Source organism: Eschrichtius robustus, chromosome 10, assembly GCF_028021215.1.
Source record: "Eschrichtius robustus isolate mEscRob2 chromosome 10, mEscRob2.pri, whole genome shotgun sequence".
Classification (NCBI taxonomy): Eukaryota; Metazoa; Chordata; class Mammalia; order Artiodactyla; family Eschrichtiidae; genus Eschrichtius; species Eschrichtius robustus.
The window spans coordinates 80,639,643-80,654,661 of NC_090833.1; the positions used below are offsets into that span (position 1 = coordinate 80,639,643).

At 40.3% G+C, this 15,019-nt stretch overlaps 2 protein-coding genes across 2 annotated transcripts in view; one reads left to right on the plus strand and one right to left on the minus strand.

Annotated features, from left to right (window-relative positions):
• The window catches only part of APTX (aprataxin), a 41,654-nt gene extending 41,288 nt beyond the window's left edge, over nucleotides 1-366 (minus strand). Inside the window, exon 1 of the mRNA XM_068551911.1 lies at nucleotides 185-366. The gene's annotated coding sequence lies outside the window, so the exon portion shown is untranslated. The remainder of the gene's footprint in view (nucleotides 1-184) is intronic.
• DNAJA1 (DnaJ heat shock protein family (Hsp40) member A1) lies at nucleotides 18-11,024 on the plus strand. Its single transcript, XM_068551905.1, has 9 exons — nucleotides 18-152; nucleotides 1,246-1,387; nucleotides 1,540-1,717; nucleotides 3,883-3,987; nucleotides 4,706-4,933; nucleotides 7,925-8,039; nucleotides 9,372-9,487; nucleotides 9,790-9,890; nucleotides 10,642-11,024. Exons 2-9 carry the CDS (start codon nucleotides 1,256-1,258, stop codon nucleotides 10,858-10,860), a joined length of 1,194 nt encoding a protein of 397 aa, XP_068408006.1. The 5' UTR covers nucleotides 18-152; nucleotides 1,246-1,255; the 3' UTR covers nucleotides 10,861-11,024.
• The last annotated feature ends 3,995 nt before the right edge of the window (nucleotides 11,025-15,019 follow it).

Here is a 15,019-nt window from a genome sequence, read left to right on the forward strand (position 1 = left end):
CTGCGCTCGGCTACAAAAGACGACGGCTGCGGCGCTTCAGGCGGAACTTTCCAGAACGCTCGGTGGAAAGGCTGAGGAGCGGCGCCTGCCCGAGCTGCGCACGGCAACGCGCTCCTTCCCGCTCCCCCACACCGGCATCGGCCCTCTCACCGGTGAGCTTCAGCCTTCGGGCTTCACCTCGTACCAAGGCCGGTGCCGTTCGCTGCGCCGGGAAGCCGGATGGAGCCGCGGTCGGGAGGCGGTTGGCTCCGCGTGGGCGGGAGGGTTGTCGATTCCTGTACCCACGATTCTCCTTCTGGAGGGCTGGTGGGGGTACCCCGGCAACCCTCGCCGGCGCGCAGCGAGTGGGCCCGAGACCCTTTCTGGAGCTTTCTCCACGCCCTATCTATCTAGCCAGGGGTCTCCAAGGACCTGCCGCCTCCGTCTTTCCCTCCGCCCGCGCTCGCTGGCGGGCGGGTGGGGGTGGGGGTGGGGGTGGTGGTGGGCGACCCTGTGCGCACGCGCAGAAGGAGCTAGGGGGCGAGGGGCTGCGGGAGGAGCCGGGCGGAGGCTGCGGCGTTCGCTTCTCCGGTCTCTCCTCCTTCGCTTTGTTGAGTGCTGGGCTTTTCCCACCCTTTTCATCCTGGGTGGGAGGGGAAAGGAAGGAACTCCTAACGGTCGGCATTGAGTGCAGGGGAAAACCTAACGTGTAAACTACGCTGGCTTGTGGAGGCGAGAGAGGTTCGGCGGTCGAAGCAGAGGAGCTATACGTCCTATGATTGAGAAACAGCCTCAGGATTGAGGGGGAGGGGAGCTTGCTTTCTGGGGCTGGTTTCTTAGTTTCATAAAACACTGCCTCCCCGCCTTGTGCCCAGATGTCTTTTCTAGGAAGTGTATGATTTATCAAGAATAATGATAGTGGATTGAACCTCTTAGTGCTCCTCTTCTTTACTGCCCTCTGTCGCTGGTTGGGAAGGGAAACAGGAAAAATCCAGACAATAGTCGCGTTAGTATGGGAGCTTTCAGGTGGGAGAGTGGGAACCAGCTGCTATAGGAGGCTTTTAAATTATCCCGATAATTATTAACTTATATTTAGTCTTAGAATTTATGGCTAAATTACCAAAGGAATTGTTACCTTCTCTGTGAAATTTAGGGAAGGCGGCGTTTTTACAATCAGGTTTCTCAGAGAACAGATTTCTATGCCTAAATTTTATTCATTAAAACTACCAGTTGAAAGTCGGCTAAAATTAAACTTTCTTATTTTAGGCTGTAGGAAATGGTGAAAGAAACCACTTATTATGATGTTTTGGGGGTCAAACCCAATGCCACCCAAGAGGAATTGAAAAAGGCTTACAGGAAACTGGCCTTGAAGTACCACCCTGATAAGAATCCAAATGAAGGAGAGAAGGCAAGTAGTACACTCATAACGTAGCTGAATAGTTCTTGCCAGGTGTACGGTATTTTCATTACAACATGAAATTGAGTATGTCTAATGTTGTGGCTGTGCTTTGTAACAGTTGAGTTTTTTGAGTGAAATTTATCCCCCCTTTTCTGAAACAGTTTAAACAGATTTCTCAAGCTTACGAAGTGCTCTCTGATGCAAAGAAGAGGGAATTATATGACAAAGGAGGAGAGCAGGCAATTAAAGAAGGTGGAGCAGGTGGCGGTTTTGGCTCCCCCATGGACATCTTTGATATGTTTTTTGGAGGAGGAGGCAGAATGCAGAGAGAAAGGAGAGGTAAGAATGACAGTTCACGTGTGGCAAATTAAAATTAGCCGTTGGTCAAAGTAAATTCTTGAGAATTCACCTATTAAATGCTTGTTTACTTGTTAGCATAATGTTGTAAGAGTTTTTAAAAATGAGATTTGATGAGACTAAAAATAGCTAAGCCAATCGAGTGCTAACAAGTGAGTGCTTGTAAAGCTCTTGGGGTACATAGGATTTCTGTGCTGTTATCAAGCATTAAAGGAATGAAGTATAGGAGCATAATTTTCAAAACCCTTTTCACAGATTTTATTTTATTCTCAATCCGCACACCCCCACCCCTCAGCCTCAATGGGAGGTACAGTGGCCTTACTCAGTCGAAAGTGAATTACGGTTCAGAATGCTAAATTTTTGTCAAGGTCATATATAGCTATGCATCAGAGTCTTGATTGGAACACAGGTTCGTTGCCTCCAAATAGCATGCTATCTGTTTAATCTTGCTTCAGTTTTATTATATCAAAATATGTGCCCTTAACATTTAATAGAAATGTGGTTTCTGGGGTGTGGAGATACTGCTTATAGAAGTACAGTGTTCTGGTCAGAGTTAATCTTAACTTTGTTCCCAGTGTAGTTCATACAAACAAGGACTAATGGTTAGAGCCCATTCTAGAAGGAATGGGCAAACCATTAAATTTTCTCTGAGCCTTTTTGGATTCAGAAGGACTGGAAATTGTTTATTCAGATTCTCTTAAAAGGAGAGGGGTGTATTTTATTTATTTTTAAGAAATTTACCTTAAAACAATTTTCAGTCAAGGTCAGTTGATTGGCAAACTCTACTGTGTGGCTTAGATCAATACAAGGTCATTTTTTTAGTGTGATATTGGAAAATATTTGCTTAAATTTAAGAAGCTTTATACTCTGTAAGGCTAAAGTAAGAAGGGGTTTTCAGCGTGCCGGAACCAATTACATGGAATAGTATTTGTGATACAGAACAGAAAAGTGGATCTAGGAACAAGTTATAGTTGATGGCACTTCACTCTTGATTGGTAACTAAAAATGTTCATTAGACATGTTCTGCAGATAGGAAGTTCAAGAGCTTCTTTCACTTAAGCGTAAGGCAGTATTTCATGGTAGATAAAGTCCTTGCGGGAGAATCACTGGCTGGGAACTTACTACCTATCTGGCAGGTGACTACATTTCTGTAGCCTCTGTTCTTAGATGATCTCCACCTTCCACTTCCCATTCCTAGATGAGATATGTCACTCTTTTGTAGCACTGGCCACATCAAATTTAGATTACTGCAAAGAAAAATGAAAATTTAGTTACTTAGTCTGCAGTAGCCATAATTATGTGCTCGATAGCCACGTGTGACTGCTGGCTGTTGTGTTGGCTAGCACAAGATACAAAACATCTCCATCACTGCAGGAAGTTCTATTGCACAGCACTATGGTAAAGGATGAGAAATCTAGCCTTTTTTTGGGGGGGCTGCGTTGGGTCTTTGTTGCTGTGTGCGTGGGCTTTCTCTAGTTGCAGTGAGCGGGGGCTACTCATCATTGTGGTGGCTTCTCTTGTTGTGGCGTGCGGGCTCAGTAGTTGTGCCTCACGGGCTCTAGAGCGCAGGCTCAGTAGTTGTGGTGCACGGGCTTAGTTGCTCCGCGGCATGTGGGATCTTCCCGGACCAGGGCTCGAACCTGTGTCCCCTGCATTGGTGGACGGATTCTTAACCACTGTGCCACCAGGGAAGCCCGAGAAATCTAGCCTTTAAACAGTTAGTGCTGAAAAAATATGTCAGCTTCCCTGGGCAAACTTGATTAGTTTTTGGAACTTAGTGTGCTGAAGAATTTTTGGACGATGTAATTGGTCATGTTACTCAATATAATAAGTGAACGACTCAAAGAATATATTAGGACAGAAAAACAGTTCGGGTTAATTTACTGTGAAATATGTCTATTTAAATAACATGAGGTTTCTCAAGTGATTTTTGCAGTTAACGTTTTTGATTGCCGTAAAATGTAGGATGGCCGTAACTACGTCCTTATACAAATTACTTAATCTCACCGGATGTTTCTTATTTGAAATTACACCACAGTTAGAGTGTACCCTTGTAGGGCTCATCTTTCATTATCCTTTACCGTTTTTATGGTGCAGAACACAAGATTCAGCATCTTAGATTTTTAATGTGCAATGTTTTGTTGTAGGTAAAAATGTTGTGCATCAACTCACAGTAACCTTAGAAGATTTATATAATGGTGCAACAAGAAAACTAGCTCTGCAAAAGAATGTGATTTGTGACAAATGTGAAGGTATGTCTTAACATTCATAATATAATTGAAAATGGAACTGAAGCCGTTCTGGATATATAAAACTGACATATTGCACTACCTAATTCTGAAGAGTGCAAGTACGAAAACCACCTGAATCCACCTCCTAGAGAAATATTAGCAAATTATCAGCATTTTTATATGTGTATTTTGAATGCAGGTGGGACAGATCTAATTTGGTGTCTGTTTTTCTCAGCACTGTTCAGAGATGAGTCTTTCCTATCCTCTAGAACTTCAGAGGCATTCCAATGGCTTCATAATCTGTAATATGATTTGATAGTATCCTCTTTTGGTGTATCAGCTGTCAAATTATTGGCTGTGAACCTCTAAGGTGTTTTTCTAATAAATACAAGTTATTTGTTGGAAATATGGTATTTTCTAAAGAAAATAAACTCTAAAATGTTCTCGTCTCACAGTTAAAGTAGTCTTTTAAGAATTGTGCTTTGGGAGCACATGTTTAAAATCCAGAATTCTGAAATGGTTCCTTGTGAAAATAGCAATCAAGATGTTTATAGATAACTGAAGCTGATTGTGGCGATATTTTATCAAATAAAAAGGCTGAATTGTAGATTCTTATAGCGGCATTCCATCAGACCTTGAAAATATTAATGAAGTGGAGTGTTTAGGAACTGTCTCATTAAAACATTTGTCACCATGTCCAGTACTAAATTCAAACATAATTTCTTTTTGAACTATTTAGGCCGAGGTGGTAAGAAAGGAGCGGTAGAGTGCTGTCCCAATTGCCGAGGTACTGGAATGCAAATAAGAATTCATCAGATAGGACCTGGAATGGTTCAGCAAATTCAGTCTGTCTGCATGGAGTGCCAGGGCCATGGGGAGCGGATCAGTCCTAAAGATAGATGTAAAAGCTGCAATGGAAGGAAGATAGTTCGAGAGAAGAAAATTCTAGAAGTTCATATTGACAAAGGTGAGTTCTGAGCCACTTTCTATTTTCAATTCTTGAGTGCTATTGCAAATTATATTAACGTTACATTTTATAGTTGTTTAAAACTACTGTTGGAGTAAGGAATAGGTATATTTTGATTTATTAACTTATTTGTAAGAACTTAGACTATGAATGTTACTTTCTAATGGTTTTTACAGATTATGTAAGCATACGTCAGTTTCTGCCTCTTGGGTTATAACTTAAAATTTTCTTTATTATTAGGATTTACTTTATTTTGCCAATTCCTTAATTTTGTTAGTTTATTTAAAAATGCTTTAAAATGTATTATAGCAGTACAAACTCATTGTAGAAATTTTAGAAATGTGTATAGCCCCAGAATAAATGGTGCTGCTTACTCTGAAATAATCAGCATGGTTGGCTCCTTCAGACTTTGCTATTTTAAAATGAAACTATTATTAGAAAATATACATCTACATTAACTTAAGCTCCTGAAATAGTATTCACCCATGTGAATCATGGTACTCCCCTCCCTCCATTTTTTCCCCTTAATTGGTCCCTGTTTAGTAGGGTTTGAATTTCTCTCTGGTAAGATTCCCCCCTTGCTACCAACAGTATGTACTCAGGAGGGCATTAGTAGTAAGTGAAGCCATTTATGAATGCTGCACTTGCCCGTTTTTTTGGCCACACCGCAGCCTATGGGATCTTAGTTCCCCAACCAGGGATTGAACCCGTGCCCCATGCAGTGGAAGCGTGGGGTTTTAACCCCTGGACCTCCAGGGAAGTCCCTGCCCATACTCTTAACATTAATGGAACAACCAGCAAAACTTAGCTGAGTTTAACTGCTTCACTAGTGTAGTGAGACAGTTACTTTGCCTTGTGAGTGACTAAAGACAGATTGTTGGGCTTCCCTGGTGGCACAGTGGTTAAGAATCAGCCTGCCAATGCAGGGGGCACAGGTTTGAGCCCTGGTCCCGGAAGATCCCACATGCCGCGGAGCAGCTAAGCCCGTGTGCCACAACTACTGAGACTGCACTCTACAGCCTTCAAGCCACAACTACTGAAGCCCAATTGCCTTGAGCCTGTGCTCCGCAACAAGAGAAGCCACGGCACTGAGAGGCCCTTGCGCCACAACTAGAGAAAACCTGCGCACAGCAACGAAGACCCAGTGTAGCCAAAAATAAATAAATAAAATTTTTTAAAATGTTTACTTTTGTCAGTGTGTAATACTGATATTTTGGTTTAAGTCCTTCTCTTTTTAGAGGTATATATTGAAGTATTTGGGTTAATTGGTATGTCTGGATTTTAAATGAAATATATGTAGGGAATGTGGATGGAGGTGTGTAATATATGAAATAGTAGTCATGAGCTGGTAATTACTGGATCTATATTGATGGATATATAGGGACTTCTTGTACTGTTGGCTATTTTATGTAAGTTTAATACTTTCCATAATAGAAAGTGAAACAAAGTTGCTCTTGTTGGGTGACCTCAGTGATCATTGGTTCAGGAAATCTGGCACTACTGCTGTAGTGAAATCATCTGCAAACACATGAGTTCTGTTTAAAGAGGTGTTAGTTGCCTAAGTAAGCCCTTACTGAACTAAGGTGTATGGGCCAGAGGGAAGAAATCTCAGTAAATGTGTTGGCCTTTAAGAAGCGTTTACCTGTTGGATGGACTTCCCTGGTGGCGCAGTGGTTAAGAATCCGCCTGCCAATGCAGGGGACACGGGTTCAAGCCCTGGTCCGGGAAGATCCCACATGCCGCAGAGTAACTAGGCCCGTGCACCACAACTACTGAGCCTGCACTCTAGAGCCCATGAGCCACAACTACTGAGCCTGCATGCTGCAACTACTGAAGCCCACGCGCCTAGAGCCCATGTTCTGCAACAAGAGAAGCCTGCGCACCGCAACGAATAGTGGACCCTGCTTGTCACAACTAGAGAAAAAGCCCGCGCAGCAACAAAGACCCAATGCAGCCAAAAATAAATTTAATTAATTAATTTTTTTTTAAGTGTTTGCCGATTGGAAAAACTTCCTTATTTTTGACACTAATAACCACGTGGTCTGAAAGTACCCAACCATAATTAATTATCCTCTTTTTTTAAACAAAAAAGAGGACTAAAAATCATTCAATATAAATATTACATATTTTTTAAATTTTTAGATTTTATGTTACTGCTAATACAATAGAAGGAAGAAAGTCTGATTTATGCTTCTGTTAGACTTAATAGAAATGATTTGACTTTTTTTTTTTTAATGTGATTGTGGGGACTTTTTTTTTTTTTTTTTTTTTAGTAATTTATTTTTTTGGCTGTGTTGGGTCTTCGTTTCTGTGCAAGGGCTTTCTCTAGTTGCGGCAAGTGGGGGCCACTCTTCATCGCGGTGCACGGTCCTCTCACTATTGCGGCCTCTCTTGCTGCGGAGCACAGGCTCCAGACGCGCAGGCTCAGTAGTTGTGGCTCATGGGCCTAGTTGCTCCGCGGCATGTGGGATCTTCCCAGACAAGGCTCGAACCCGTGTCCCCTGCATTGGCAGGCAGACTCAACCACTGCGCCACCAGGGAAGCCCTAAGTTTTTTTAAAGTGATGAAATAGTTAAAAACATTTATGGTTATGTTTGTCAGTCACTGATTTGGTGCCAGCATAGACCTTTTTCTTTAGTCCTCACAAGAGCCCAGATGGAGGACATAGGTCTCTGTGGGAAAGTTTATGCTTAGGAAGGTTATGCAGTTTGCTTCCCCAGGGTAATCTGGCCTAGTAGTAAATAGCAGATCTGAGATTTGAAGCCTGACTTGTTTGCCTCTAGAATTTGTGTTCTCCACTATGATAGCTTTCTTCAGTAAGAAATTGGACTGATCCAATAAGCATGTGGGCGTTTTTGGTAAATTCTGTAAAACTTTAGCATCTGCAAAGACTTGAACATTTTTTTCATGCACAAACGTGCATTTCTGTTTCAGTAGAGATTCTGACCTTGCTTAGATGTTAAGAGTGTAAAATTAGCCTTTTGTATTTAGGCATGAAAGATGGCCAGAAGATAACATTCCATGGTGAAGGAGACCAAGAACCAGGACTGGAGCCAGGAGATATTATCATCGTTTTAGATCAGAAGGACCATGCTGTTTTTACTCGGTAAAAACTTTTATCAAATACTCAAACCGACATCTTGCATATTTGGGTTTGGTTTTTTATCCTCAGATATAAATGAGCTTTTTCATTACTTTTAGAATACATTTCCTAGAAATAACCTAGAAAAGTATAGCAGAAAAGTTAGACTATATATGTCTTTTATAAATGATTGTTAATCATTAATGTTTCAATCTTAGAAGAAGCTAAAGCCAAAAATCATTTATTTTTTTTGTCTAAATTTAGGTAAATTGTTGCCTAATTTGGATTTTGTTGCCTAATTTTGGATTTCTCCTCTTCAGTTAGGAGATGTGTTGTATAAGTATAAATAGAGTAGGAGAAACATCCCTAGACAAAACTTTGCCCCCAATTTTTTTTTTATAAGCAGTTAGTTTTGAAGTAAGTACCCTGAAGCTTTCACCAGTTTCTTCAGTCCTGAGTTCATGCTAAGTTGGGTTGCTTTTAATTTTAAATAAATGTCTAGAATCATCTGTGTAAGAAGCTGTAATATATTAATTCACGTCTATTGTTAGGAAATAATTTTGTGTTTATGATAACTTTCTTGTGCGCCACTATAAATTTAACCGTGTTAAATAATGTATCAATGGCTAATTATAAAACATAAGACTGGAGTAGGGTTCCAGTAAGTCTGTTGGGAATGACATCTGAAGCAACAGGTTTTAGATTAATAGTGTCTCAAGAATAATGGGAAATGCTATCGAGCTCAGAATTTTGATGCTATCATTTGAGGTAAATCCTCAACAAGAGTATTTCTGGAGAGTATTCTGCCTGATGAAAAGATTTCATTAATATGAATTGGAAAAGAAAGTAAGCATGAGGAGGAAGAAGTGGGTTGTTATTAAATATAAAAAAGTGTTCATAGTGTGCCAGGCACTGTATTACTTAATTCATGTACATCAATAAATTACTACCCCTTGAAATTGGCCATATCCCCTTTATTTAATTTCATAGACCCTAACTTATCCAGGACTCAGCCTCAGGTTTGTTCCACTGCCTACAGTGTGTGGAGGGATTCTGAAGCCTTGTCCAGGAAACTGTGCTGGCAGTTTCCATATGTTTGCTGTTCCCAGTTCTCAGCTCTTAAGAAGGGGGAAGAGGCCTTCCTCACCTTCTGAGATGGCCCACACTCTGTGGAATATGTTTCTCTCTAAATAAATCCACTTCATACCTATCAAAAAGAAACAAAAAAGAATGGGGAAGAAAGGGCATCTTTTGAAAGATACCATTTGTTTTTAAGAGAACAGAATTGCCTACTTTGGTAGTTGTAATCATTGCTGGTTTGAAGATCTAAGTATATGCCGTACTTACATTGTACAGACGAGGAGAAGACCTTTTCATGTGTATGGACATACAGCTGGTTGAGGCATTGTGTGGCTTCCAAAAGCCAATATCTACTCTTGACAACCGAACCATAGTCATCACTTCTCATCCAGGTACAGTAACTAGATGAGCGTCTGTTTCTACTCTAGTGTTTTCGTTGTCTGCTCGTAGCTAGTACAGGCACGGAGGAAAGTGGCATTTAAGTTGCTCGGTACATGTCTGTCCTTGAGCTGAGCTGAAATCGTGCATTCCTGGCTCTTTTGTAAGCCCCTAGAAAACCTATAAATGAAAGGTATCAGCATCATTTCACATAAATTTACCCCTATCAGTTAGCTAGGACATTGCTCTGTTCTTTATTTTCCCTGCCTTGTAAAAGTGTGACTGTATTTAAGGAATTTGGCTTCAATGTTTTTAGGTCAGATTGTCAAGCATGGAGATATCAAGTGTGTGCTAAATGAAGGCATGCCAATTTATCGTAGACCATATGAAAAGGGTCGCCTAATCATTGAATTTAAGGTAAGCTATACGGTACTGTAGGAATGTTTGAGAATGATTAGTTTATTAAAATTCAGTAGCAATTAGTTTCTGAATGGCTAGAAACCAAGTTTATATTCTCCCTTATCTAGATATAATGTTACTCTTGTTATGTTGAACATTTTTTGTTAACAAGTTGCTATTGGTTTGTTTGCATCATTATTGGCTATTTAAAGATGGGGGGGGTGGCAAGTGGGTATTTTACTAATGAAAGGCTATGACTGGAATCTTAAAGTTGAACAGAAGCATGTTAGGTGGTGTGGATTTTTGGCAAAATACTGCAATGCTCTGGTTCTTAAAGTAACCCAACCATTTTCCTCAGTCTTAAATTTGAGTGGCCTCAGACCCACAAATTTAACATTTATTGAAAACATCTTTGGGTGGGACTATCTTTAAGTAACAATAGCTTTGTTTAAATTATCCATTAGAAGGAATGAGAATGTGTTTTAGGATGGGTTCTCCTATTAAAATGTATTTGCTGAATAGAAGTGATCATTACAGTGTAGTTTTATTAGGATCTTTTTTTTTTAAGACCTTAGCTTGAACTCTAGTTCAGAATAGTAGATGATATATGCTTTTTTAGAACATGTGATCTAACCTGGGATTGGCAGATCTACCAGAAGATTGTGTGGTTTCATGTTTTTTTCCTGGGGAAAATGGGTCAATGGAAATTTGTTGAAGGAGCTAAGGATGAAGTGTGATTTAAACTTACAGTAGAAATTTCTTACTATAGGTAAACTTTCCTGAGAATGGCTTTCTCTCCCCGGATAAACTCTCTTTGCTGGAAAAACTCCTACCTGAGAGGAAGGAAGTAGAAGAGACTGATGAAATGGACCAGGTAGAACTAGTGGACTTTGATCCAAATCAGGAAAGACGGCGCCATTACAATGGAGAAGCATATGAGGATGATGAACATCATCCTCGGGGTGGTGTTCAGTGTCAGACCTCCTAATGGGGCCAGTGAATAACACTCACTGCTGGCATTTTATTTGCAGTAGTGATTGAGTGAAGGACTATAATCATAATATGCTCACTACTTGCTATTGTTTGTTTTAATATTCAACTATAGTAGTGTTTTAAAAGTTAAATGAAGAATAAACTCAAATATAAAAGCTCTGACTTTGCCCTGTATGTATGATGACTTCAGTGTGCAAGATAAGTTTAATACTTGTAAAAACTACTTTAAAAAATTTCCCCTAGCATTTGTTAGGCCATACTTTGTGATTGATTTCAGCTATGTACATGGAATAGCTTAGACTGAAATGCCAGGTATATGTATTGGCTTCAGTGTATGACCCTTAATTGTTAAGCTATGAGTTAAAACTGTATTTAACTGGCAGTCAGACATATAATTTGTAGAGAAGTGTTGGTCTGTATAGTGGTGTTAAGTGGGATTCATTGTGATGCCTCTGCATTTACTCTATTGCCTCAACTGTTACTTGAAGATGGCATGCTATATAATTTAATTTAGCTTCTGGTATCAGTGATAGAAATGATACCTTTCTAAAGAAGGGGTTTATCATATAACATGCTGCTTCTTGAGGGCTTGCACTTGTAGAATTGCATTCCCTTCTGCTGTGCCATCTTTTTTTAATATATCTAGCTATTGGTCCTGGTTACTTTTTTTTTTTTCTTCCTTCTCTTTGGACCACAGTAAGCCTTAGAGTAGTCACTTCTGGAGCAAGGTAACTTAGAGGTTAGAGTGATGAGACCCTTACATGGAGAAGTAATTTGCATGTATGAGTTAGGAAGGTGTTTTGCAGGTATGTTACAGGCTTACTTTAAACCATTTAACTTATGCTCCAAAGTAACTGTAATTTAATGTTGGTAGAATAGCAAATTATGAATAGCTTTAATTGTATGTTTAAAGTCATATGTTCACAAGCTTAAATCTGGATATCAGAATTTAAGCAATTCTTGAAATGTATGAATGTCTCCTTAATATACTGATTCAAAGCATGTCCAATGTGTCACCACAGGCTTTTTTTTCCCAGGTTGAAGTATTGGCTTTTCACTAATTAAGATACATAATTTTTCATTTAACTAAAGTGAGTAATACCAAAAAATGCTATTTAACCATAGTTAAATGTTTAATATTAAACAGGGGTGGGGAATGAAAGTGGAGGGGTGAGTAATGAGCAAAAGAAGGGGGCTTTAAAATCTTTGCAAACGCTGAAATGAGAATGTGAGAGCTTACTGTTTATTCTGCTCAGATTCTATCTCATTGTAATCAGGAGGCTTAAAACATTTCTAACCTGGAAGTAACCCACAGCTTAAGTTCCCCTCAGAACACTTGAGTTAAAAAGAAGAGACTGAAACTTGGTGTAAAGAGTGCATCATTTCCCAAACCTTCAGGTTTCTTGTCATAGTGACAGTTTTAATTGATAGCCTCTCCATATCATTCTTGGGTTCTTTTTTCATTTGTGGCCAGACAGCTACCCTCATATTTGGATAGTGAAGCAGGTGTCCAGGAAAGGAAAACAAATCAAAATACTAAACGTAATGGTTCAACAAATTTTAGTTTTCACTGGATTTATATTGAGAGTCTAAATTCTACAATAAACTTATATTGTAACACATTTAAGAATACTTTCAGACACTTTAAAAATTACAAAAATCCTTACGTGAGGTTTTCAACATTATTAGTCATGAGGGAAATAAAATGAAAATCACAGTGAGATACAAAACTTCACACCTAGTAGTCCAAAATCTAATCCAAAATGGAAACAAGTGAGAATATGGAGGAACTAGGACCCTGTACCTTGTTGGTGAAAATGTAAAACGGTGCAGTTTCTGTAAGCAGCTTCTAAAAAAGCCAAACGTGGAATTCACCATAAGACCCAGTAGTTCCATTCCTTGACTCAGAAACATTGTGTGCCAATGTTTATCGTATCATTATTCACAATAGCAGAAGAGGAAACAAGCCATGTGTCTTAACAGATGGATAAACAAAATGTGTTACATGTATGTATGACAGAAAAGGACTTCATTTATATGAAATATATAGGCAAATTCATAGAGGCACAGATTACCAAGGGCTGGGAGGAAGAGGAACGGTAAGTTAGTGGGTGCTTAATTGTTTCTGTTTGGGGTGATGAAAGTTTTGAAAAGTGATGGTTGCCCAATAGTTAATATAATTAATGCTACTGACTTGTATACTTAAATGGTTGAGAATAAGCTTTACTTTTGTTTCACCACAGTAAAAAAAAAAAAAATCCTTAAGATAGAAGAAGAAAATAGTTACAGCCTGCAGAGGCAGAAAATCACAAGTTTGTATTCTGTATTAAAAAAAAAAAAAATTCTTGTTAGAACTCTGGCAAAGGTCATCACAGAAATACAAGTGCATCCGTGGAAGTGTGTAGTTCCATCGCCCCAGCACTAATGCTTTCTTTGTGATGCCTCCCCTGTCTATTCATACTTGCAGGGAATAAAAATAGAAGCTGATTATGTCCCATGAGGGTCCTAGTGGAACATGGTGGCAGATCTTCCCTTGTGAAATTAGCGTCACATTGTTTCTCCACATAGTACTGCCTCTCAACCTTGGCTACAATTGGAGGTTACCTGGGAAGCTTTAAAACATGATTTGAGTCTCACTCTCTGGGTATTTTGGTGTAGTTGAACTGGGTGTAGCCTAAGCAAAAGGATGGTTACATATAGCCAAGGCTCTACACCAGCACCATGGGGACATAGTTATATTAATCACCAGAACAGTAACGCCATTGTTAGAATTGCTGTGGAGGGTCAAACAATGGCAGCCCTTAACTACTGCAAGTTTGTTTCAGACCAAGGCTGCTTCCCATCTTAGACATACACTGTGGTAATTTCCTCTCTTTTGAAGTACTGTGGGAAAATGAAGCATAGGCTCTAAAAGCACAGTGAATGAAAAATGCTAGCAGGTTATAGCAGTAAAGATGCTCTTTCAAGGGTTTCTGAAGTCTTGTACCTTTATCACTTAATTTGGTTATCGCAGCAACCTTCTGAGACCAACAGAACAAGAATTGAAACACCTACCTTACAGTTGATGAAAATGACCTCTAGTCTACTTACTGGTTCTCAAATCTGAGCATGCTTGCTGAGCCCCACTGGACTTGGATTCTGTAGGCCTAGGGTAGGACCTGAGAGACTTGCCATTCAAACAAGTTACCAGGTGACTTGGCCCAAGTAAAAGAAATGACAGCAAAGACTGGAATCCAGATTCTTGTAATTCGATGCTCTTTCTACTCATGTCTGCCTTTGTGGGGTTTTGATAAGTCTTAACAGAAGGTGGAAAAACTGACTCTTTCAAAGAGTAAAGAAATTGAGTTTTAGAACCCCACCTCAGTCAGTTGCGCTCCAGGAGCAAGGTATGGAATCTTGAAATCTGTTTCATGTGATAGGACTCAGAATAGGCTGGAGCTCATAAAGCAGTTCTGAGAATTAAATAACGCTGCTTACATAGGAAGGAAGGGCTCAATAAATGCTATTAATGGTAGTAATACAAGCTAAAAAATAACTAGTGGAGAACACACTGAGTTGTACCTGAGACTTGTACTTAAAAAATTTTTTTTTTGGTGTGGAATACCAGGTCATTCAATGTTTTCCAGAGTCATTCAGCAGCTCAGTGGAAGGGGCAACTCACGGCGTTAACTTTAATGCCATGTTTTTTGAGTTTTAACTGCTAGAGGAGTATCAGTTAAATAGGTGGGCTGCAGCAACAGAGCAGCTGTCTTAAGAACCAAGGCGGGGCGGGGGGCAAGGGCCCAGGATGCCTGCCACGTTCCCCTGCTGCACAGCCACACCCAACCCGGCACACCCCACCCCACCCCGAGTTTGGGCAGCACACCCTCCACCACCTCTCCTCCCGGAGTGGAAGTGTTGGGCAGTTGCCATGGTGTCCAGGAGCCAGACAGCCCTTCTCCCACCTCTGCCTCTTACCCCGGGGCTCCCCCTGCCTTTTGTACTGGAGATGGCCATGGGGGCTAAAAGAAAAAAAAACTAGGCGCAGAGTAAGGGAAGCTCATTTCCACTTTTAAACAAAACAACACTTCTGGATTTCCCTGGTGGCGCAGTGGTTGAGAGTCTGCCTGCCAGTGCGGGGGACATGGGTTCGAGCCCTGGTCTGGGAGGATCCC

Excerpts from the sequence above, each read along its gene's own strand:
- DNAJA1 (XM_068551905.1), top strand. The coding sequence starts at position 1,256 with ATGGTGAAAGAAACCACTTATTATGATGTTTTGGGGGTCAAACCCAAT. Across the intron at positions 1,718-3,882 it reads AATGCAGAGAGAAAGGAGAG|GTAAAAATGTTGTGCATCAA; the intron begins GTAAGAATGACA and ends GTTTTGTTGTAG. Across the intron at positions 9,488-9,789 it reads AGTCATCACTTCTCATCCAG|GTCAGATTGTCAAGCATGGA; the intron begins GTACAGTAACTA and ends CAATGTTTTTAG.